The sequence below is a fragment of the Sesamum indicum genome, linkage group LG4 (assembly GCF_026168435.1).
Source record: "Sesamum indicum cultivar Baizhima isolate 11 linkage group LG4, ASM2616843v1, whole genome shotgun sequence".
Taxonomy (NCBI): Eukaryota; Viridiplantae; Streptophyta; class Magnoliopsida; order Lamiales; family Pedaliaceae; genus Sesamum; species Sesamum indicum.
This window is the reverse complement of record NC_142660.1, coordinates 20,561,227-20,585,863: the sequence shown is the minus strand read 5'-3', so window position 1 is coordinate 20,585,863 and position 24,637 is coordinate 20,561,227. Positions and strand designations below refer to the sequence as shown.

Genomic DNA, 24,637 nt, shown 5'->3' with positions numbered 1-24,637 from the left:
CAAGGAGTTGTTTGTATTCTTTTTCTAAAATAAATATATAAAGTATAAAAAGAATGTGATTTACCCTCAAAATAAATATCTTGAAAATTTTGTGGATTTCAAAAGGAAAATATGAATATAATTAAATTTTAATTAAGGTGATGTGCTTTACTTTTCCAATTGTGAATGCTGCCAAATTCAAAGTCAATGAAACATCTCTGCAACAATTCCACTCGGGCTTTTCTGCTTGCCTATTATCCATTCAAGATTCTTGAGCAGCCTTTGTCGCAAGGACAAAAGTCTTCGAGGAAAAACCACCTCGGTAAGAACATTCCTTTCTGAATTTGCTGATGTTTATCTGCAAAAATAACTAGGAGCGCCCCCCACCCCCCACAAAAAAGAAAAAGAAAAAAAAATCAAAATCATGTCTTTACGTGTATGTATCTCTAATGGGAGCAAGAATTATTAGTGCATAGAATTTGATTGATTTTGTGGTAATTGTATAGATAGAAAGGAAGAGCAAGAATCGGATGAAGGCGTGTATGAATGAGAAATCCGCCCACCCTTCTCTCGCTGTCAATTGACTCTGCCCTCAACAACTTCTCTCATATATCTGATATCTCCTTTTTGCCTGAACATATTCTTCTCGAGCTCTTCGTGGTAAGTATATTTGTCCATGCTCACGCGCACAAAAAGAAAAAAGAAAAGAACAACCCCACTTCATCTCTATATGCTTGCTGTATATATCTGCCAAAGATGCCTTCTTTTTTCATTTTATGTGTGCACTTTTGGTTGTTGTGACATGGGTTTTTATTGATTCTACGAATGATTGTTTGTTTTGATGGGGTCTTGCTTTGGTGTTGGGGGTGGGGGGATGGGTTCTTATTTTTGGTGCTTTCTTTTCTTTGGTGTGTTTTGTGCTTTTTGTGGAGGGGTATAGATAGTAGATCAGTATTTGAGGTTTGTTTTGATTTTTTTATTTGAAATTCTGGGTTGGAATTGGATTTTGTTAATTCTCTTGAAATAATGAACTACAGTAGTTTCAAGCTAGTCCTGGAATCCCTTTCTTTTTGTGTTTTCCCAGACATTTTGCTGTTTTATCCGTCTAAGAAGAAGGTTGCAGCGCTGCAGTTTGAAGAGTTTGGTTGTGCAGGAAAGCTGACGAGTTTGAGTGAACTAGAACATTTTGGTTTTGAGCTATGGTGGCCTACATGTGTAATATATATAAGTGTATTACACATGAGCCCCCTCCCCCCCCCCCCCCCCCCCCGCTGAACTACACCTCTGCGAAATATTGCATCCAATGGTCCGTATGGGAGTTAAAAGTATGTATATGTGACTGTGTGTGTGTGTGTGTATATAACTGTAGTATACTCTAAATCCCCTCTGGAAAACACGGTATCTGGTGGTCATTATGGGAGTTAAAGCACAATGACATTTTGTTGACTTCATTTCTATTAGTACTCTGATTTTATGTTTTGTTTTTCCTTGATTGGATAGGAGTGCTCTGTTGGTTTTCTTTTTTTACTGCTTATTATCTTCTTGATCATGTTGCTCAGGGAGATTGTGTTAGGGGTATCACTCTCCTCTATTCTTACTTTTTTGAAGTGGTCCATGGTCTAGAATTGTAACGTTAGGAAAATATTGGGCGCCGTCATGGGTAATCATGATGCTTCTTGGAAACTCAAGTTCCTTTTGTTTTCTCCGTTTTGTGATTTCTACATTTGTGATTTTAGTTGATGAATTGCTCCTTGAATTGGTTGTTTCCTTGTCCTCTGTTGATGAGAAGATTAGATCACATTCCTTCCATCAGGCAAATCATCAGGATACTGCTATATTTTCTTAACTTTGCCTTGCTAATTATTTACGTCAAACATTCCTGTGCACTTTGCTTTTGGGACTGTCAGAGGACATTAAAAGCTGGGAAACTGAACGAGAAGATTCTGAATATGTTTGTGGCAACCGGCAAAGAAGAAATCCTTTCTGTAATTGAGGCTCTCAACATCCAACACATTCTGCTTCCTGTTCTTCCCACTCGTAAGTTATTTTTTCACCGAGTGCTCTACTTGAGTACAATTCTGGTCTCTTTTGTGACTTCTGATTTCTTTTCAGGATGCTCTGAAAAATTTTGACACCTTCTGACATTGGGTGAGAGATGTGACTCTATATGCATATTAAACCATCTGAGGAGGACCAAGTTGCTCTTGCTCTTTGATTTCTTTCATTAGAATCCTGAAATAATGTATTGAATAAGCACTAAGGATGCCGAAGTGGAGATTGTGATCGCTGTTCCCCATTGTTTTCCCACTTCCACTTAATAGTTGTAAACGATCTGGACCTCGAAAAGGATCTAAAACTCCCAGAAGGGTATGACATTAATGTGTACAAAATATCATATATAGATTGCCTCATGGACTCGTCAATGAATGATGTTTCTCTCTCTGGCCGCTTTTTCCTGTCTACTGTCATGGAAAAGATACACGATCTCTATTGATGATGACTACACCCCAGCAGGTGATTGCAACAGAGATTTAATCAACACAGCACATTACCAACCCTCACAACCCTGGAGCCTTTCCGTAAGGGAGCAGAATTTGTCCATGGTTAGCCTTTCAGCTTGCCAAGTGGGGTGGCCTGTGGTTTCTCATGTCAACGTTGGTTAATTCAGCTAACTATGATGCTCCAACACAGGCCCTAAAGCTCGAGGCAAGGAATTCTAGGTACATCAATGCTGTTCTTACAGGACTGTCTCAGTAGTGAACATAAGTTGCAAGAATGAGATGGTGAGACTGGCATAACTGCTGTCTTTTATGTTAGGAAAAGAATGAAAGCTGAGGTGATAAATGATGGAAGACATATGGAATGGAATGTGTGTCAAGGTTGTCTGGTATGCTGCTATGGTGAACTGCATCGAGCTTTGGAAACGGGTACCAAATAAGTAGAAAATCCTGAAATCATTATGAAGGTGATAATAGTTTCTTTCTCATGCGCTGTCTTATTTTCTGTATTTATCTGGGATTTCTACGATGTAAATAACAAACATTTTGGAGTATCCCTTTGTTCTCTTCTTCGTTAAGCAATTCATATGCATCTGGTACTGATGAGCAGGAATCTGTAATTCTTACCATACCGGTTTGCTCTTTTATCCGATTCATCATTTCGTGTGACAATATACTGTCGTCTACTCTATTTACTTTCATTTTCAAGAATCTAGTGAACTGCACTCAATCAAGACACGTTGGTTTAACTGGTATTTGGTGTCTCCTACCACGACCCCTGTAAGAATTTCTCGTTTACCTACCAAAATATGTGATTTTGTTTTTAAGAAAGCAATTTTATTATCAGTAGATTACCAACAACTATAGTAATTATCGGTCAAGTTTTAACTAACAAGGGACGTAGGATTTGGTATAAACAGAGGCAGTGAGCACAAAACATGGACTTGGGCAACAAAATCCATTTTAGTGCCACATCTTTCACTACATCCAACAGGATGAACAATCAGTCTAAGTATTACACAAAGAAGGGACAAAAGTACCTAGGTATAACAGTCATATAATAGTAATATGGACCATACCAAGGTAGTTTCAATGACTAAAAATCCCAAGTGTAATTTTTACATAAAGGTCTTGGGTTTGCCTACTCCAGTTTCGAGATGTTCCGATCTAATCTGATTAATGATTCACATAAAATCATATAGTTTGTCGTGGCTATAAATTATACAGCGTTTGGATGACAGGTGAAACTTTGGTTACCCTTATCCAAGAGCTATAAACAAAATTTTTTGGTATTGTTTTCACCAAACTTGAGAGATTTGATTATCTAAAAGCGCGAGTTCTTGGAGTTATCAAGGATTAGTATTTAAGTATCTAGTGACCAATATATTTTCACTTCAAATTCCTCACGGCTTCTATTTCTGCCAACCAATATCCAGATGATGTCTCTGCATGCCAAGTTAACGTTCAAATCAAGGTTGCATGGGTTGCAAATTACTAAGCAAAGAAATATTTAGATTAGAATATCCGAATTTTCTCTTCGATTTTAATGAGGAAGACGAGGTCTATAAATTAGAAGGTACATTGCTTGTTTGCAAGAAAAGATTCTTCATTTTTGCTAGTTTTCGATAAGCACTAAGCATCTCTGTTGTGTCAAAATTTTCTCATGCGAAATCGAGTTCGTGCAGCAGAATGGAAGTCTAGGCTTCCCTCGTTCTTCTTGATCACTCTTCTTTGTGTTGGTGCTTCTTTGCCCCCATCACCAGGAGATCCAGGTTACTCTCTCTCTCTCTCTCTCTAGGCTTCCCTTTCTCTCTCTCTCTCTCTCTCTCTCTCTCTCACACACACACACACAGCTTCTTGATCAGATAAAATGCACTTTTCAGCTTGCAGGTTGGATTTCAGCACATTCCCTTACAAACCAATAGGTGGATGCACTGATGTGAAGGAAAGTCTCAAGCACTGGAGTGGCTTCCCCATATCAAGCTGCTGCCAGAATGCCCTCCTCGTTTTCTCCCACGCCTTAGCCATTCAGGTAAGCAATGATCCCACAAGGAATATCTTCATCAGCCAAGAACAGTGGAGTAACTGCAGTGGGCCCTTCCCTCACCAACACAACGTGTCGGTTCAGACCTGTGGCTTTGATGATTTCTTCTATGGTAGTAGCAGATGCTCGACCCTTCGGCTCTTAGACATCAATCACTACATTGGTCACCAGTGCTCTCATTTTGGTTCTCCTTCGTTTGATGATGCCTGTGGAAGCTGCACCGATGCAATTTCAACAGCATTGGATAATATGATGAAGAATCTGAAAATTGACAGAAGTGATCCTACTGAGAAAGCTGTCTGTCTGGTTAGTCTTATCGTATTTGTGATAGCTGGGAGAATCAATCACACCTCTGCGACTGATGATCTCGACAGATGCTTGCCTGCTTTGGCTGTTCCAGGTGAGATCATCGTCTTGCTTGGTTCTTGCCCTTTTAATCAACCAGCGGTTTTCTGATTCTCACTGCATACTGAGCCAAGAATGAGAGAATCTTGGATTGAGGTCAAATCCACAGACGTGTACATACTGTATATTCACACACACACACACACACACACACACACACCCATAGAGTATATACAGACAAAAAAATGTTCTTTACATGGCTAACTACTGATCTGACTATCAGCTAATTTTCATATTTTGCAGAACCAGTGAACTACATTAAACTGAACAGTAAGTAAAAATTCATCTCTACATCTACCTCAACTATTATTAAAAAAACAGAACACTTAACTGAAACACTGACCTTATCAGAAAGCGTGGCTGAAGCTCTGCTGGCAGTGTTTCTGGTGATGATCGGGTTAACTGCTGTTATCACTCTGATCAAATACATAACGAAGAAACAAGAGAAGAAACCTGTTATGAGCAAAGATATCTCAGCCACATGCTCCGGGCTCTACCGGTTCTCCAAAGCTGAAATTGACAATGCAATCAACTATGGGAACGAAAAGAAGTGCTTGGGAAGAGGCAGTGCTGGGCAGGTCTTCAAGGGCATGCTACCGAGCGGACAACTAGTGGCGATCAAGCAGATATACAAGAGTAACACATCTGATTCGTTCACTAGAGAGATCGACGGTCTCTCGAGAGTCAGACATCCAAATCTTGTGTGTCTTTTTGGTTACTGCATGGAAGATGGAGAACAGTATCTAGTCTATGAATACTGTTCTAATGGAAATTTGGCTCAGCAACTTTTGAGTATGGCTCTATTTGGTATTTTGATAGGTGCCAGTGTGTCTTTTGGGAACACGGACTCATGATCAATTTTGTGTGTCCATGTACAGGGAAGGATACTGTCCTAACATGGGATTTGAGGGTCAAGATCCTGAGGGACTGTGCATTTGCTCTCAAGTATCTGCATACTCACATTGATGGCTGCATTGTTCACAGAGATATTAAGGCAACTCAGCTTTTCATGCTTATTACATATATAGTGTTTGAATTTCACAAATATTCAAAGAAATTCAAAAAATTGCACTGACACCTTATAGTAGTAATGTAACTATGTTTTACATTGCAGGTTCCCCTTCAGTCATCTGACTATTAGATGAGAATCTGTGATATAAAACATAACTGTTGTAATTTTGTAACTGATGATGTTTTTGCTATGTGCCTGGAAACATCACACAGTGTCTGTTTAATTGTCCCTGATAAGAATTTCAAAGTTATTTATTTTCAGATCAGCCTAAAACAGGTAAGTCTTGACACTATTCTGTGGTTCTTGTATTTGCAGCTGACAAATATCCTTCTGACTCATAACATGGAACCAAAGCTGTCTGATTTTGGATTGGCAAAAATGTTGGGGATGGAAGAGAGCAAAGTATATACAGATGTTCGGGGAACAATAGGTTATATGGATCCTGAATATATGAGCAATGCCAAACTGACATGTGCTAGTGACATCTATAGTTTTGGCATTGTCACTTTGCAGCTTTTATCTGGGCAGAGAGTGATCGAACTTGACCTGGATGCAAGGGATCAGCTTACAAGAAAGGTCCCTTTTATCCCAGCATTGATGCACATCCAGTTTTTCACATAATACCTAGTTGCAGACTTGTGCGTGCACACACACACACACACAAACAACGACAACAAAAAACAGTTGCAGACTTGTGTGCATGCACACACGTTCACAAAGTACATGTGGTTGGTGGTTCACCCAGACACAAATATACACATGTATCGCTCATTTGTTTGTCACACAACGTATGTGGACTTGGAGAAGGTATTGAATCTTGAAAATGTTGCAGGCAAAGGATGTGAACATGGGAAAACGACCACTGACAGATTTCCAAGACCCCAGGATGAAAAATGTTATCAGTGTAGATTTTGAGTCCATATTGCAAATAGCAGTACTATGTGTAGCCAGTTCAAGCACGGGTCGCCCCACGATAGATCTAGTCTATGAAGAGCTGGAGAAGGCTTGGGAAAACACACAGCGTGAGAAGGTTTGTTCAGTTCTCAAATTCAATGTATATACACACATAATGTCAGTCAAAATGCAATTTTAACTAACACAGTTTCGTTTGCTTGCAGAAAAAGAAAGAGCAGATCTTATTACCAACAACACCTTCAAAATCACAAGAACTTAATCATGTGTGATAAACGTTACATAGCATGTCTCCAGGCCTTTTTTGAAAACTTGTAGGATTTCTCTAGACTTCTTGAGATGTGAACCCAATAATAGAAAGAATGATGTAAAAAATGGCACGTATAGACAGTATGGACATAATATACCTGTTTTGTAATTAGCATGAGCTTTCCTTTCTTTTCCTTTTGAGATTTCCTCACATGGTTATTGAACTTTGGTGAGGAAAACACTAAGAAAATATTTACATCATTTTAAATTATAGTACCTTATGCTTTGTACCTTGATCTTCTTCTTTCCTCTTCCTGTTCCTCACCAAAACCCAATATTCAAGCATACAGTAAATTTCAAAGTTTAGAAATCGTCAGTCTGAACTCAATTCACAAATTCATAGCAAAATGGCATAAATATCATCAACGATAAATAAACTAAAAATACCCTCAAGACCAGAACTTAGACACCTCCCCTTGATCACCCTCCTTCATATGGCAATTGAGTTTTCAACTAGAACTTTAAGCTCAAATATAAGATAAGGACAATAAAACAAGAAATGGTTTAGTTCATTCTCAATTATGTCCAATAGTAATTAAGTGAACCGACCCAGTACATTCCATCAAGAGCCCCCTTTTGCATGAATCCAATACCAAACGAACTCAGACCCACTAGTAAACCCAGCAAGATATACTCCAAATAGCCCAAGTCATATGATTGACTTTACAGAGATGTCTTCTGATTCTCATGGTTTTTTAATCTGTATAAAGATTCCGCAATCAGTTCACAATAAATTTTAAATAGATCAACACTAAAGTTTACACTTGGATCATTTTTCCTTGTTTTGGAAAAGATAACGGGATATATACATGTAAAGATGTCACGAAAGTCTCTGTTTGCATTACTTCCGTGTGTGGAGGAGAACTTGCAAGTGCATTCTGCTGATTACCTACCAACTTGAGCATCGCCCTCTTGCTATATTCACGCAATCTGTAGATTAGCTTCTCAACAGAATTTCTCAACTTTCTATCCTGTCGGTAGAATTACCATCTTCACCTGCTAAGTCATGCTCACCTCGTGAGATGATATTCAAGAAAGTCTTAGTGGCTTGACCTACAGCACGAGAAGTCTTCTTTGCAGCCCCTGCCACCACTGGTTGCAGCGAGATGATTGGTAGGCTTGCTCTTTCCTGAATCATGGCTTTTCACACAAATACCAACTGTTATGATCCAGAAAAAGAAAGTATACAAAACCAGAAGTTTCTGCTGTGACTATTAAACAAAAGAATGAACATCTTACACATGGTTTGTTGGCGAGCAAGTGAACCTATTTGTCGGATTCCAGCTTCTGCTGCTTGCACCGCTTGAGCAGATTTGTTAACCCCATCTGCTATTTCTTGGCTGAGAACCAGATGGAACAGAAGACATTATTTTTTGAGAAATACCAATTGTATAGCTTTTAATCTCTCAATGAGGAAAACAGGCATTTCCCAGCTGCAAGTAGTACTATAGTCTTTAATTTCATTCTAGGATAGGCCATACATATTTCACTAACTACCACATTAATCAACAGAAATGAGCTAGAACAATGGTTCGAATTCACTCTATCTTTGTCTTGAGGAATAGGGAATTACAGAGATCTTAACCTCACAGACAAATCAAAATTGGGGTATATGCCTCCAGCTTGTTCTAAGCTTTTGTATGTGCTAATCACCAAGTTACCAAATTAATAGCTCTATTGATCAGTAAACTTACTAGTTTTGAAAGTGTAATACAAAATATTTGAATAATGACTTTCAAATAATATGTGAATTAATAAATGCCAGACTTTAGTAAATTTTAGTAGCCAACAAGGGATATTATAAGTTACATAACAAATTGAACAATTTAACATGCCACCTGTGTGCTGTCAATATAATTATACATGCATTTATTTTATTGTTTACTTTTATTTTCCTATTTTATAGCATACTGAAGAATTCTATTCTATTAGACAATCTGGAAATAACTTTATAAACATGTTAATGATATCATGTCAATAACATCAAAAGTTAACAGATTTTATCTTTATAGGTTACATTACTTAAGAGGGAAAAATCCTACTTCCAGAGTTGAATATTCATGCTACTTTTATTGCAGTCCTATAAAGATCACATATGCACAGGCTTGGTAGAATACAACAATCACACACAGGCGCAAACACAAGAACCTCGAATTACTCAGCCACTGATTCATGGGCTAAAAAGTGGTCTAGCAATCTCGATATGGTACTATCTCAGCTTTTCCACTAGGACTTTAAATCCACAAAATTCACTTGGGAGGCAGTTGAACATTACTTCAAATTTCTCAAGAAAAGGAACTATACCTTTCGGCTGGCGACTCTAACAATCAATTTTGGTGCAAAATGAATATCAGCCAACTCTTTAGAAAAAATCATCTCTTAGCATTAGCTAATTGGTTTTCTACAAGAACTCAAGTGGCTTGGCATAAACAAAATGCAGAAAAGATTAAATACCTTAAGTCACTTAGTTCTAGTGTGAGATCACTGATTTCCATGCCCGACAACCTGATTGCGGCCATTGTACTGGGAAGCTCCCCACGAGCAGTATCAGCTAATCTTGAAAGAGATATTGCTGCCCTTCGCATTGCCTAAAAAAAAAGGAGGCCAAAGATTTGTAAAACCCGGCCCGTTTAAGCCATAGAGACCATATTAAAGCTGCATCTCTTTAGTTCTTTTTTCCATTGCTTTGCAAAGCATTTTATGTTGTATGTAATATTCTATCCTTTCAACTTTCAGTTTCACACACACCCCTCAGTGCAACAACCCAAGCCCCCAAAAGAAGTTGGGAAAAAGTGTGTTCGGAGATATTCACTGTAAGGTAAATTGCAGGCAATTTATCCATTTAAATCGTAACTAGATCACACTGCATCCGAAGCAAGAATTATTTTAAAACTTCAACCATTAGATCCATGAAACTCAAAAGAACTAGCATCCTTAGTAGAATCCATAAGAGCAATAAAATTTTTCAAAATTATCCATCTCTTTGTCTCAACTTCTACAGTTTCACTTTTTATGTTTCGTTCTCTTTACTGGTACATTTAATATAAGCCATGTAATGAAAATTTAACAGTGGCGTGATGAAGATTGTATAATTTTCTATGATAAGCCCATTTTAAGATAAAATGAAAAATTGAATTGGAAGAAATATCCTGTACAACAACTTGGAAAAGAGAAAAGCATACTTACAAATAATGTTGGCACGGCTGCAATAACAAGACTGGTGAAGGCAGCAGCAGTCTGCATATCATGAATGTATCATCATTATACTGAATAAACTCAACCGCAGTAAATTCATCGGAGGAAAAAAAATGAAGAAAGAATAAAGATACAAATGATGAGCTAATTCCACTGGGCCAAAAGAACAAAAATCAGAATACACCCATGCATAAAATCTTCATAGTTGACGCATACACCCCATGAGAGAGAGAGAGAGAGAGAGAATTAATATGCAATAAACAATATGGAAATCCCATTCATTACACTAAAAGGGAGGGGAGGAGGAGGGGTAAATTACCGTGCAACCAATGAAGGCAAGGAGCAAGAAAGCCTGATCACCCAGGCTCAATTTAGGGGCTGAAATCACACTAGCTGGAGTAGACGCGCTTCTCACTTCAAATTTCAACAATTCATCCCCAATCCGGGATCCCGACACGACATCGCCGTTTTGGAAATAACTCTGAGACGGGGCCTTCTGGGCATCAGAGTTCTCCAATGAGCAGGAGAATCTGAGGCAGAACCCACTCCTTCTCGGTGGTTTAAGCTTGAGGCTGAAGCTGAAAACCCCATGCGAGCATCTTGAAAACCCGAGCTTTCTCGGAAGAAGAATAGTAGGAGAATCGGCGGTGAGTAGGCCGGTGGCCGTGGGTGTGGGAGCTCCCATGACTTGGGGCGATAGCTATTGGGTATTGTACTTTGGAAACTCAGACAGAAAACAAGTACTCAAACAGGGAACTGATTTTGCTGCTGGAGGTACAATACTTTATTGCAAGGGGAGTTGTTTTCGAAAAATAAAAAAAATCAAGGGAAAACTACAATTTTGATCCAAGCGTTGTTGTCAATTTTGATCTAGAAAATTGTGAAAAATAGTTTTTAAAAAATGGCAATTTAAGGATAAAAAAAAAAGTCTAATTAAACTAGAATAATGCGCATGATGCGCACGTAACCCCCTAATGTTGAAAACTTCTTCAACTTTTGACTATATTTGACATACGTGAATAATTTTTTTGATGTGTTTAATAAAATCACGTCACCTTTGCAAACTCATTTTGTGGCAAAAACAAAGGATGACAATCTGCGAATGGTTGCCAGCAAAAGGGCGGGGAGGGGTGGAAAATGAAGACATTGGTTACGAAAAAAGATTGGCCGGAGACAAAAATAAATCAGGGGAAAAATGCTTCTTGTGAGGAAATGAAGTGATGGTGGTGGTAGTCCACCTGAATGAGTAGGGTTGATGGCGACGATTGGCGAAGAGAGAGGCGCGATAATAGTGCGAAGTGGCAAAAAAGGAGATGAAGTGGGAAATAACAATATGGTAACCAAAATGAATGGGTATAAGCTCAAAATTATCGTTGTGAGTTGGGAACTATTTTGCTAGTAGTGTGACAGAAAATAGCTTTTAGACGGGGGCGCATCAGCAACAAGGTGGAGCTGACATTGCCTACGAACGACGAGGCGAAGGGTGGTGCCCGTGGCCAAAAAGTTGCCGTAAAATTTTTCAGACACCAGCCAACGACGGCACAACAATGACAATGGAGGCTACAGTCAGTGAGATGGTAGTGGGTGGTGGTTATAGTGCTGTTTATTTTTCCTTGAAGGACCCCAAGTGAGTTGGTGGGGGTAACGCGAATTTTTTAAACACGTCATTCTTATCACATAAGTTTAGACTAAATTTTTTTTATCAACACATGCCAAGTTGTCGTAATTTGAAGAAATTGCCAAAATTAGGAGGTCACGTGCACGCCATGTGCGTAATTCCAACTAAATTAAGGTTTTTTTTTATCCTTAAATTGCCATTTTTAAAAAATTGTTGTTCCAATTTGCTTTTTCTTATTGGACCTACATCAAAATTGATAGTTATAAAAAAAAAAAAAAAAAGGCAATGGTAGTTAGTTTCTAAAATTAACTAATCAGGGGTATAATAATCATATTTAAAAATTGGTACAGCTGTAATACTAACCACCAATTGTGAGTGTAAAAAAATATTTTTTTATATATTATAGATAGATAGTATAAATATATAGAGGAGAATAAGAATTTGAGTTGGGGTAATTGAAAAATATATAAGAGATATTTTTGTAATTTAAAAAATTAATATCGTGGTATAAGTAACCACTCTTTGTGAATAAAAATTTTATTAGTATAGATGTGGTGTGTTGGTCTATAATATTTTATTTTATTTATAATATATTTTAAAATGTTAAAGAGTATTTTCAATATACACATATGTATAACGTGCCACAACGGCTAATATAGTAAAATAAGAATGTAGAAGGTATTGAGTAAGTGTCGAGTATGTGCATACTTGAATAGCCTCTGAGTTTTATTTTGTGACGTAACAAAAAAATAATATTTTTATTTAAATTTAGATAAGTGTACGATTGTTTATCTTTATACAAAAAAATCACCAGATTATTTTGGATAGATTAATCAGTAATATCATCTAACTCTTATTTGGATATCTAATAATACTTAAAAAATATTTTCTATATTTTAATTTTAATTTAAATAAGTATACAATTTAGGCTAAATAGCATAAAACCCCTATATTTTTTAAGAACTTGGCTAAAAATCTCCCGGTATTTAAGAAATAGGTTATCCCCCTCTATTTTATTAAACATAGCTTACTTGTCCCTCTCTGTTAAATTAACTTAATGGTGTTAATTTTTTTTTTACTATTATGTCTTTTTTTATTATATATTATTTCTTATACTAGTAATTTTTGGATCTTCTTTGATTATATAATGATCGTAAGATCTAATCAATTAATTTCAATAATTAGATTTAAAAAAAATAAAAAGTTTGAATTCAATAAATTATTTAATTTATATTATATATAAATAATTAATATTTATATAAATTAAATTATTATTATATATAAAAAAGGATAAATTGCATAAAATTCCCCTGTATTTTTAAAATTTAGCTAAAAACCCCTATGCTAAAAGAATAGGCAAAAAAATTCCTGTGTTTCTCAAAATATTGCATACTCTCCCCTTCCATTAGATAAAACCTAACGGCGTTAATTTTTTGCTAAATTGACTATTATACCATTCTTATAACAACCATTGATATTTGAATGTAAAAAATAAACGTATCCAAATCTTAAGTAATTTAAATATATTTTATATTTATATGTATTTATATATGCATTATATATAACATAATATAAGTATTTCTCCAAAATCTTCTGTCTTATAAGATTCCAGCATCGTCTGAATGAATTTTCAATCATGGCTTACACCATTCGAAATCTCTCCTTAAGACGAACATATTTGTACTATCAATTCGAATTTTCATTGACTAGAGAGAGTAGGCTCCGAGCACGATCGTCAAAGCTTCTTGGCATCGACTTATCGCCGTCCGGATGAATTCCGATCTCGGATCACTACCACTAGACTCACCTCGATCTGACGATTCGAATGAGACCAACTTTGCTCATTTTCATCAAATTTTTGCTGAGATCCAAAAATTTTAAGCTCATTTTCGCTGTGAAGTTTCTTGCCTTTGATTCGCCGCCATCTGGACGAATCGTGGCCTGAGACTCTCGTCCAGATGATTCCAACAAGGCCAAGCTTGCCCATTTTTATCATTGTCGGCGACGGAGAAGAAGATTGTCAAAAAAAAATTAAGTAAAAATATTTAATTTAATAAAATTTAAAAATAAAAAATATTAAAATTTTAATTTTAATATTTATATAAAAAAAAAGTGATATAATTTTTAGGTATTTTATTATTTAATATATTTATAAATAAATATTAAAATATATTTAAATTAAATAAAAATTAAGTAAAATTATTTAATTTAACAAAATTTAAAAATAATTAAAATCATTAAATGTTTAATTTAAATATATATTAATAATTTTAATATAATATTTATATAAGTTAAAAAAATTGATATAATGTTTAGGTATTTTTATATTTATTAGTATATCTTATAAATAAATATTAAAATATATTTAAATTAATTAATAATTTGGTAAAAGTAATTAATTTAATAAAATTTAAAAATAAAAAAATATATTAAATATTTAATCTAAATATATATTAATAATTTTAACATAATATTTTATACAAGTTAAAAATATTGATATAGTTTTTAGATATTTTTATATTTATTTAGTATATTTTATAAATAAATATTAAAATATATTCAAATTAAATAAATAATTTAATTTAATTAATAATATATAATATTATAAGTGTTATTTATATTTAAATACAAAGGGCAAATCGGACAGTTGCCACTTAAAATCTTATTTTTGTATAGTATGTTTGTGGGAGGATGTTAAGTTGTATTTGTAGTGGAGGAGAATGGTATTTTGAACCATTGCACTACCAAAAACTCTAAAATAGGGTAATAAAAAAAAAGGTCCATACTCTCATTTTCACCACGTGTACAACACCTTCCATTAGTTCTGAACGGAGGGGATCTTTTTTGCAAGATTTCAAAATTCACATATCTCTTATGACTATTTATTTAACACAGATAAAATTTTAATATAATACAAAAAATTATTATATAATGTTTCCTAAAAAAAATTAAAAAATCCCTACTCCAGCCCACTCCACCCCCACCCCCACCCCCATTGTTGCCGCAAATGGGGGGGCGGTGTCCTTACCGTCGCTCCCAAAGTTGGTGATATCGGCTTGTCCAAATTAGATTTGGGCAATGGCAAATCACTTGGACAACAAGAAAGAACGTCGTCGCCCTTAGGTGCGGGGTCGACAGCCCAATTTTAAAAAATAAAAATTTTCTTTTTAATTATGTTCATTAAAAATAATTTTTATATAGCTGTAGTACTGATTAGATATTTAATTAACCAATTTCTCTGCAATCTATATATATATATATATATATAGGATTTCTTTTTTATTTTAAATACTTATAACAATAATTTATCTACAAATTTTTTTACAGAGAATAATATAATCAATAAATAAATTTAAATTAATTTATAAATTATAATTATCATAATTGCTTAACATTTATATTTATGTAGATATTTAGATTTAAAAAATAAAATTTAGTATATTAATTTTTGTAATGTAATTTTTTTTATCAATCTAAATATATTGAAGAACAAAAGTATTTATGTCTTTAGGAGAGATGAAAATGCAAAAAAAAAAAAATTTAAAAATCCTTAAAAAAAAGTCAATTTGACAATGGTAATTTTACATACATTATAGGGACATTTTAGTTAATTAAGAACAAAGAAAAATCAATACACTTCAATTTTTTTTAAATGTTTTTTTTATCGTATTAATAGTTAAGTTTTTATTTGATTGGTTGCTACTAGGGGTGCAGACGAGCTGAACTAGGCTGAAAATCTGAGCTCAAACTCGAGTTCGATTAACACAAGTCGAGGTCGTGGTAGAGCTCGAACAAGCTGTGCGAGCTCGAGCTCGCAAGCTCCAGCAGCTCGAGCTCAGTTAATGTTTTTTCTAAAATATTTAAATTTTAAAAAATATGGACTATTGTACCATGTGAAATATATTATTAAAAAATTTAAATAAGAACCAGGAAAGAAATATTCATAAGAAGACCAACAATTCTAATTTGTGGTGAATTTTAAGCACAATATTTTATTTTAGTAGATATTAAAATTATAAAGATAAAATTCATATGCATTATATTAAATATTTATTTATAAACAAATAATAAAGATATACTAAAATATTGATTAAACTTGATTTTTGAATAATATAAACTAAAATGCTATATTTAATATCATCTAAAACTAAAATATAAGATATTAACTAATAATTCTAATTTATGATGAATTTTAAATATTTATTTGCAAAAAAGTATCAAAACTTACTAAATTGTTGCTTAAGCATGTCTCTAAATAATAAAATAAAAATACTGTATCTTATTATTATATAAAATTAAAATAAGTGATATATTGACTAATGATTCTAATATATGGTAACTTTTGAATATAAACTTGACATAACATTAAATATGTACTTAAATAATATTTATAAAAAATTAGAAATACAAGAAATATATCTCGAGCTCGAGCTCGAGCTCGATTCAAGCTGGCTCCACTCAACTTGCACCCCTAGTTGCTACACAGTTAAAAATAAAAAATAAAAAAAATACTGTTATTTTAAAACTTTTCTCACTAAAATTTAAGAACCACACAAAAAAAAGTTGAAAAAAGAAAATTATACAAATACATAACTGTTCTATGTCCTATTCTTGTTCGGATTGAATTTTTTATTACATTCGTTATTCCATTATATATATATATGTATATATATGTTATGTGTATAAAGATTATGCTATCAATTTTATTTAAGAAAATATTTTATACACGTGCCGTATATACATGAAATGAAAAAGATAATATAACAGGAAATCCAATCCGATTATTTGCATGAAACATCACATAAAGATTCTCAACAAAAAGGAAGAACTAAGAAATTAACTACACACGTATCTAACTCATGCACGATCTAGCTCGAGTGATTTTCATGGTGTTGTCGGTAATAAGCTCTTATCCTCCCTTGCTGTCTGCAACCCAATCAAACCATGTCATGAGTTAAACTTGTGACATTATGAGTAACATGTAACAGTGTTTGTTCTCATTGTAAAAAGACATTACGTAGCATAAGCACATAATATAGACTAAGGACCACACTAGTGTGTGTGAGAACTAACTAACCATCTCAAGCTGTGTGTGTTTCCAAGCCTTGTCCAGCTCTTCGGAGATGAAATCTATCGTGGGACGTGCCGTGCTTGAGCTGCTTATGCAGAGGACTGCTGTTTGCAGCATGGACTCAAAATCTGCAGTGATAATACTTTCTCGGATCCTGGGGTCTTGAAAATCTGTCACCGGTCGTTTTCCCATGTTCACATCGGTTGCCTGCAACCGTTTTCTCAAGATTCAGTACCTCTTCGCAGTATATGTCGGCTCAGTTGGTAATACGAGTCACTTGTCGATGTAAGAGTTACATAGATGGCATATAGTCCCTGAGATCTGTTCTAAGGACAGTAACTAGGTGTTGTGTGTGTGTGTGTGTACATAAATTTGTGTTGATGCAATGAGATAGGTAACCTTTCTTTTGAGATGTTCTCTTGCATCCAGGTCAAGTTGTATCAGTCTCAGCGCAGACAAAACTTGCAGAATGACAATGCCAAAACTGTAGATGTCACTTGCGCTACTCATTCCGCCACTCATAAAATATTCAGGATCCATATAACCTACCCAAACATCTGGAAACACTCGAATCTGTTCCATCCTTAAGCTTTCAAAGAGTCCAAAACCAGACAGCTTTGGTTTCATATCATGAGTCAGGAGAATGTTCGTCGGCTGCAAAGACAAGAATCATCGACTGTTGTAAAAAATATATAAGTGCTTTTTATAAGTAAATGACACTAATTCATGTTATGAAGTACTGAGTTTTGCCTTGATATCTCTGTGAATGATGCTGCCATCGACGTGATTATGGAGATACTTGAGTGCAAATGCACAGTCCCTCAAGATTTTGACTCTTAAATCCCATGTTAGGACAGTGTCTTTCCCTGTAAATGGACAGACAAAGTGATCATGAGATGATGTGGTGTTCACTCAGACACAAACTTAGTAAAAATGCCGAAACTGACATACTTAGGAGATGCTGAGCTAAATTTCCATTAGAACAGTATTCATAGACTAAATATTGTTCCCAATTTTCAATGCAGTAACCTAAAAGACACACGATGTTTGGATGCCTGACTCTCGAAAGAAGTTCAATTTCCCCAGTAAATGTATCCAACGTATTAATCCTGTATATCTGCTTGATTGCCACTACTTGTCCACTGGGAAGCATGCCCTTGTAGACGCGCCCTGCACGGCCGCTTCCTAAGCAAACCTTTATATTCCCACAGTTGATTGCATTCCCAATCTCAGCTTTGGAGAACCGGTAGAGACCAGAGCATGTGGCCATAACGTCTTTGTTCAGGAGAGGTTTCTTCTCTTGCTCTTGATTCTTCCGCACGCATGTTATCAGCGTGACGACAGCCGTTAACGCAATCATCACCAGAGTCACTGACAACAGAGCTTCAGCCACATTACCTGATAAATTCAGTGTTTCAGTTAAGTATTGTGCTATTATATATGCTAACCTAGACACTTAGATGGACTTTTACTTACTATTGAGTTTGATGTAATTCACCAATTCTGTAAAAAAAAACCCCAAATCAGTTGAGGACAGATCAGTAGTTAGACATATAAAGCTCATGTGTCTGTGATTGTGTGTTTGTGTTTAGGCATCATGTGCTGATGCATCTGAGAGTGATAATACCCAACGTGCCGTGTGCTTATCTACACGTCTGTGAACATAACCTCAAACCAAGATTGGGTGATTCTTGGCTCGAGTATGTGGTGAGAAGCAGAAAAGTCCTGGTTGATCGACAGGGCAAGAATCGAGAAAGATGATGATCCCACCTGGTACAGCCAGAGCAGGCAAGCATCTGTCGAAATCATCGATCCCTGAGGTATTATTCGTTTTCCCAGCTATCACTGAGACGATAAGACTAACAAGACAGACAGCTTTCTCAGTATGATCACTTGTATCAACTTTCATATCATGCAACATTCGATCCAATGCTATCAATATTGCAGAGGTGCAGCCTCCACAGGCCTCACCAAACGAAGAAGAACCGAAACGGGAGCACTGGAGAACGACGTTGTGATCCACGTCTGAGAGCCGAAGAGTCGAGCATTTGCCACTACCGTAGAAGAAATCATCAAAGCCACAGGTCTGAACTGACACTTCGGGCTGGAGATGAAAGGGTCCACTGCAGTTACTCCACTGCTCTCGCCCGACAAAGATGTGCCCTGATGGATCTCTATAAGCCTGAACGGCTAAGGCGTGGGAGAAAACGACAAGGACATTCTGGCAGCAGCTTGTTTTGGGGAAACCATTCCAGTCCTTGAGCTTTTCCTTTACATTAGTGCATCCACCTATTGGCCTGTAAGGGAATGTGCTGAAATTCAACCTGCAAGCTGAAAAGTGCATTTCATCCCATCAAGATTCCGACAGTGAGAGAGAGAGAGAGAGAGAGAGAGAGAGAGAGCAAACCTGGATCGCCTGGTGATGGCAAAGAAAAGGCTCCAACAGAAAGAAGAGTGATGATCAAGAACAAAGTGGGAAGCTTAAAATTCATGCGTCCCATGTTTTCCATCATTCTGCTGTGAGAATTTTAGCTCACTTTTTCCCAGAAATTATGTTCCGACAACAAGTGAAAACCACGAATCTTGTTCTTGTACATATGGAGGAAGATGTTACTGAATTCTTATCTAAATATTTTGTTTGCTTAGTGATTTGCGACGCATGTAACCTTGTGTTTAACGTCAATTTGGCACGCAGATGACCATCATGATCTGTACGTTGCTTGGCAAAACGTAAGTAGTGAGGATATGGTAATGAAATACATTGGTTACGAGATAAAAATTAACTCTTAGAACACTACTTGATAATTCCAAAGATTGATTCTTTTTGACATTTCTTAATAAGAAACTTGCTTAAAAACAAACACAAAAAAAAAAATTATTTGATTGATTTTACCTCTCGAATCCAATAATACAATATAAGGAAAAGAATCCCCATCAAATATTCCGTTGATATTACCTTAATGACGTTAAAAAAATATTAAGATGACAGAGTATGAAAAAATGTATAATTTAGACGACACTGATTTCTGTACACATATATATATATATAGAAACATACTAGCAACTCTGTAGTAACATTACAAATAAATAAATTACTTTCTTACAAAAAAAAAACATTTACCTCCCTATATTTTTTGCAATGCAATAATTTACCTCCCTATGATTTTTAAAATAAAGTAATTTATTTTAAAAAATATAAAAAATATAAATTGTTATTTTTTTTAAAAAAGATAATTTGTTCCTTTTTAATATTGTCAAACGATATATATATATATGCTTTAAAAATACCGCTATACATACATTAAGGTTATTTACAGTACAAAAAAGATAAAATAAACTCAAAAAACAACACATGGAAAATTGAAAGGTGCAAGATTGCAAACGTACGACACTTTCATAAGCCCCACCAACCAACGTTGCAGGGTTCATAGTCACAAGAATCCTTATCCAACTCCACATGCTTTCAACTCCACACGTCACCCCCACCCCTTTTCTCCCCAAGTTGTAATCTTTGATCTCTCACTTTCTCTATATGGCCCTAAAAATGCACCAGAAAACCATTCTTGCATCAGAACTCCAAGGTGTGTGCCTTCTACTGTGTGTGTCTGTGTTTCTTTTTATATGTACATAGTTTACACTTTTTTTTTTTTCAATTAAGTGGGAATTTGACTACAGGGATATAACTTAGCATTACAACAAGAACTATTGTAGCACCGTGTCTGTGTATCTTCCGGGGCTGGTGTTATGTAGTGGGACTATTATTTGTCTTGAAGAACTGTGAAAAGATTGCACAAAACATTCTTTAGCTTCGGGAAAGTTGGTTATGCAGAAACTTGTGAGTGTTGATGAGCAGTAGGCCTAGGATGTGTGAAGAGGTAGTTGCCAGTTGAAGTTCTGGTTTGGTTTCCTTTTGTAGTTGTGATGTCAAAATGAATTATCTATGGACCTGAAGCTTACTGGATATAGTTCAAGAATCGAGAATGGTACTAATGCTACCAATGTGCTTTAATACAAAAATTCCAATCTTTCTTTATTCCTTCTTTTTTCTTTTTTTTTTTTTTGGGGGGGGGGGGGGTGTTATGTGGAGGATGCTGGAAATAGGTCCCAGATTTCCAGTTGGGTAGAACATTTGATGGAATATGATTAATGATTGATGCCCTCTTTCTTTTTTCCTGAATTAAGAGTATATGAAAGTTACTTATGGTGTTATATTTAGTACAAGGGGAAATTAATGATTCCATAATAGGTTTTCTGCATTCATGTTGGGTACTGAATGCATCAAAAAGTCGATGCCTCATTGAAAATGTGCGGGGGGAGATTGATGCATTTGTCCGAGGAGTATTAGTAACCCTTCTGGTGGGTGGATATCTGGTATCTGAAAGTCTTCGACTTTATATAAACTTAAACGGTCAATGGCCCCCTTGCATAATTTCATAACAGGATTGAATAGTTGGGTATCTAGCGTAAGCGTTTTTTCTGCTAGGGGCTCATATGGATTGTTTTTATGGTTGCCTCTTCTCTAGCATTGGGACGAATTACTTCTGGTGTTGCAAAGAAATTCATGGCATTCACAGAATACAAGAATTCCTAGGACTTCTAGTTAGGTGTATGTTTTGAGAGTTGAGGAACCACACAGTACATCTCCTTAAAAGAAATGTCACAACAACACAACCCTTAATCTAAAACTATTGGAGTAGTCTTAGAAGGTGGAAAGTTCATTTGGTTGAAATTTGACCTTCATTTTAACTGATACGTTCAATCTAGATGTCATACTTTAGATCGACTCTAACATGTCGGAGCTCCATGACATTCGTCATAGCCCTGTTGTTTGTAGAGAAGATGAAGATAAATAGGCTTTTAACTCGGAACTCCCAACTTGTCATATTTGGGAGCGAATACATGATATATTAGATCCTTCTCTAGTTCTTAGTAGTCCTGAAGCATATCTGACTTTGTCGCATTACATTCAGGTTGCATTGATCGGCAGTCAGGCGAGTGAAATATGGCTTTTCCAATATACTCAGGAGTACTTTCTAATGGCGAAAGCATTCTCTTGCATAATAAATCACGACTTGCTAGTCGTCAAAGATATAACTGGATTGGGGCTGATGTTAATGGCAGACTAATGGTGAGAATGGGCGCCAATAAATGGAAATGCCGATACTTGAAGTTGGTAAAAAATAAGCAGTTGGGTAAAAGCTTGGGGTCAAGATGTCCAAATCTCTTCCCCATAGCAATGGATACGACTCCTGCTAGCCGTTGTATTAACACAATTATAGCTGAGGTGACTTCTCAATGTCAGCCCTTGTTTTATCATTTCCTTTGTGACATCTGATGTTATATTTGAAGAACTCTCTTGTTATTTCTTTGTTTTTAATAGAAATCTTCTGTAGGCCAAAAAGAGATTAGATTTTCGAGAAGTGGTGAATCTTGTTTTTTGGAAGAAATGGAGCTATGTCAATACTGCAGCAATATTAGTGACATTAACATTGATGATCGTTCCAACAGCTGATGCTGTGGATGCTTTAAAAACCTGTGCATGCTTATTGAAGGAGTGCAGGTATCTTGTTGAACTTATAGCTATCTTGCTTCGGCAATGAATATGACTCATGATCAAAATGCAAGTTCAGTGTATACTATGAATTTCACCTGTCAAAACGAAAATATCACTCCATGAGTATGATGTTAGCATAATTAGGACATAGATAAAGCTGCTGTAAAAGTCATAATGAATGTTGGGAAATTGTAAGACAGGTTGTGAAACATGTATAAAACAAAGAATGAAAAATAAAGCACAAAAACAAACAATTTTTACAGGTTCAATGGAGAGCAAAGACATAGTAAGGGAACATTTTTACCACAAGACACATCTCTCATTTTTGTTGCGTGAGTGATCAGAAATTTTGATTTTCAAATAGGTTGGAGCTTGCCAAGTGCATTGCGAACCCATCGTGTGCTGCTAACATTGCATGTCTCCAGACCTGCAATAACAGACCTGATGAGACCGAATGCCAGGTAATTCCTTTATCTTCCATAATCTATGATGTTGTCGTGAACCTGCCGAGCTAGTTCTGATCAGAAGTTACTTGTGGCCCTCTTCTCTATCACAGATAAAGTGCGGAGATTTGTTCGAAAATAGTGTTGTAGATGAATTCAATGACTGTGCAGTCTCACGAAAGAAATGTGTGCCTCGTAAATCTGATCTAGGTGAATTCCCAGCACCGGATCCCACTGTTCTGGTGCAGAATTTCGACATAAATAACTTCAATGGGAAATGGTATATAACCAGAGGTTTGAATCCTACATTTGACACCTTTGATTGCCAACTGCATGAGTTCCATACAGAATCCAACAAACTTGTAGGGAACATATCTTGGCGAATTAAGACTCCAGATACTGGTTTTTTCACTCGGTCAACGGTACAGAGATTCGTGCAAGATCCAAAATATCCAGGGATATTGTACAATCATGACAATGAATTTCTTCACTACCAAGATGACTGGTTTGTCCATTTTCCTTCTACTTGATTTCTGGTATATGATCGAGTCTGGAATGCACTATTATTTCATGCCTGAAGTATAAGTTTCTGACACTCATGCAGAGGAACGTTATCTGTGGATATATGGCTGTTATAGTTTGAACATGTCTACTTTACAAGACCGAAACCTAACGTGTTATTTATGATGTTTGGCATGATAATAAAATTTGATAAGATCCAAATGCAATAGGTAAAGTTAGGAGTAACGAAGAGGAAAAATGAAGGAAAGTCACCTAATGTTATTTTGTGTCCAAATGATGCAACACAATTCAAACGTCCTCGTCTCAATCAATTTTTTGGGTTAATTTGTATTGCTCTAATCATTACAGAACATATGTACTTTGGTCAGTAGGACGATGGATTCGGCTCTATCTTGTATTTGGCAATGGAACTGATAAAGGATTTTCAAATGATTCGAGCAGGTATATTCTTTCATCCAAGGTGGAAAACCAACCAGACGACTATATATTCGTATACTATCGAGGCCGAAACGACGCCTGGGATGGATATGGTGGCGCTGTTGTATACACAAGAAGTGCAGTTTTGCCTGAAAGCATCGTGCCCCAACTAGAAAAGGCTGCTAAAAACGTCGGCCGTGATTTCAACAAGTTCATCAGGACGGACAACACTTGTGGGCCTGAACCCCCCCTGGTCGAGAGACTGGAGAAGACAGTGGAGGAGGGCGAGGAGATAATCGTGAAGGAGGTCGAAGAGATAGAACAGGAAGTGGAGAAAGTGAAGAACACTGAAATCACATTGTTTCAGAGATTAGCTGAAGGCTTTCAAGAGCTGATCAAAGATAAAGATTACTTCCTCAAGGAGCTAAGTAAAGAAGAGATGGATATTTTGAGTCAGCTGAAAATGGAGGCAAATGAGGTAGAAAGAGTTTTTGGGAAAGCAATACCTTTGAGAAAATTGAGGTGATTTGGAGTAAAGCAACAGGGATTTTCATTACCTGCTTGTTTAAGTCAAATGTACAGTACATACATTAACCTATTTTTTCAGATTGGAGATACTAAGGATTAGTTCCAGCTATGTCTGGCTTGGTTCTTGCCA

At 35.8% G+C, this 24,637-nt stretch overlaps 6 protein-coding genes and 1 long non-coding RNA gene across 8 annotated transcripts; 3 read left to right on the top strand and 4 right to left on the bottom strand.

Annotated features, from left to right (window-relative positions):
- The first annotated feature begins 144 nt into the window (after nucleotides 1-144).
- Nucleotides 145-3,149, top strand: LOC148788544 (uncharacterized). Of its 2 annotated transcripts, XM_088879365.1 has the most exons (4): nucleotides 145-301; nucleotides 486-639; nucleotides 1,887-2,016; nucleotides 2,092-3,149. In XM_088879365.1, the coding sequence occupies exons 2-4, from the start codon at nucleotides 526-528 to the stop codon at nucleotides 2,109-2,111; spliced, it is 264 nt and encodes an 87-aa protein (XP_088735491.1). In that variant the 5' UTR covers nucleotides 145-301; nucleotides 486-525; the 3' UTR covers nucleotides 2,112-3,149. The 2 variants fall into 2 exon arrangements, with proteins under 2 accessions (XP_088735491.1, XP_088735492.1); XM_088879366.1 differs by lacking the exon at nucleotides 145-301 and having other exon boundaries at nucleotides 326-639.
- Nucleotides 3,150-3,986: 837 nt separating this feature from the next.
- On the bottom strand, nucleotides 3,987-5,257 carry LOC148788543 (uncharacterized). The gene is made up of 2 exons (XR_016065076.1): nucleotides 4,872-5,257; nucleotides 3,987-4,736 (listed from the first exon to the last, which is right to left on the bottom strand). It is a non-coding gene; the product is annotated as an uncharacterized LOC148788543 (long non-coding RNA).
- LOC105161173 (serine/threonine-protein kinase CDG1) lies at nucleotides 4,117-7,268 on the top strand. The gene is made up of 8 exons (XM_011078780.3): nucleotides 4,117-4,249; nucleotides 4,361-4,921; nucleotides 5,170-5,196; nucleotides 5,278-5,718; nucleotides 5,805-5,920; nucleotides 6,254-6,514; nucleotides 6,771-6,968; nucleotides 7,057-7,268. The coding sequence occupies exons 1-8, from the start codon at nucleotides 4,141-4,143 to the stop codon at nucleotides 7,120-7,122; spliced, it is 1,779 nt and encodes a 592-aa protein (XP_011077082.1). The 5' UTR covers nucleotides 4,117-4,140; the 3' UTR covers nucleotides 7,123-7,268.
- A 612-nt stretch (nucleotides 7,269-7,880) lies between these two features.
- LOC105161170 (chitinase-like protein) lies at nucleotides 7,881-11,192 on the bottom strand. The gene is made up of 5 exons (XM_011078779.3): nucleotides 10,674-11,192; nucleotides 10,346-10,396; nucleotides 9,614-9,747; nucleotides 8,399-8,499; nucleotides 7,881-8,299 (listed from the first exon to the last, which is right to left on the bottom strand). Exons 1-5 carry the CDS (start codon nucleotides 11,037-11,039, stop codon nucleotides 8,118-8,120), a joined length of 834 nt encoding a protein of 277 aa, XP_011077081.1. The 5' UTR covers nucleotides 11,040-11,192; the 3' UTR covers nucleotides 7,881-8,117.
- Nucleotides 11,193-16,740: 5,548 nt separating this feature from the next.
- On the bottom strand, nucleotides 16,741-17,691 carry LOC148788542 (serine/threonine-protein kinase BIK1-like). The gene is made up of 3 exons (XM_088879924.1): nucleotides 17,443-17,691; nucleotides 17,050-17,250; nucleotides 16,741-16,898 (listed from the first exon to the last, which is right to left on the bottom strand). Exons 1-3 carry the CDS (start codon nucleotides 17,668-17,670, stop codon nucleotides 16,857-16,859), a joined length of 471 nt encoding a protein of 156 aa, XP_088736050.1. The 5' UTR covers nucleotides 17,671-17,691; the 3' UTR covers nucleotides 16,741-16,856.
- Nucleotides 17,692-17,772: 81 nt separating this feature from the next.
- On the bottom strand, nucleotides 17,773-19,589 carry LOC105161215 (putative L-type lectin-domain containing receptor kinase V.8). Its single transcript, XM_020693529.2, has 5 exons — nucleotides 19,451-19,589; nucleotides 18,814-19,374; nucleotides 18,520-18,546; nucleotides 17,995-18,441; nucleotides 17,773-17,909 (listed from the first exon to the last, which is right to left on the bottom strand). Exons 1-5 carry the CDS (start codon nucleotides 19,554-19,556, stop codon nucleotides 17,773-17,775), a joined length of 1,278 nt encoding a protein of 425 aa, XP_020549188.1. The 5' UTR covers nucleotides 19,557-19,589.
- Nucleotides 19,590-20,466: 877 nt separating this feature from the next.
- Nucleotides 20,467-24,637, top strand: NPQ1 (non-photochemical quenching 1). Its single transcript, XM_011078778.3, has 6 exons — nucleotides 20,467-20,624; nucleotides 22,014-22,327; nucleotides 22,437-22,603; nucleotides 22,962-23,058; nucleotides 23,154-23,545; nucleotides 24,004-24,637. Exons 2-6 carry the CDS (start codon nucleotides 22,046-22,048, stop codon nucleotides 24,503-24,505), a joined length of 1,440 nt encoding a protein of 479 aa, XP_011077080.1. The 5' UTR covers nucleotides 20,467-20,624; nucleotides 22,014-22,045; the 3' UTR covers nucleotides 24,506-24,637.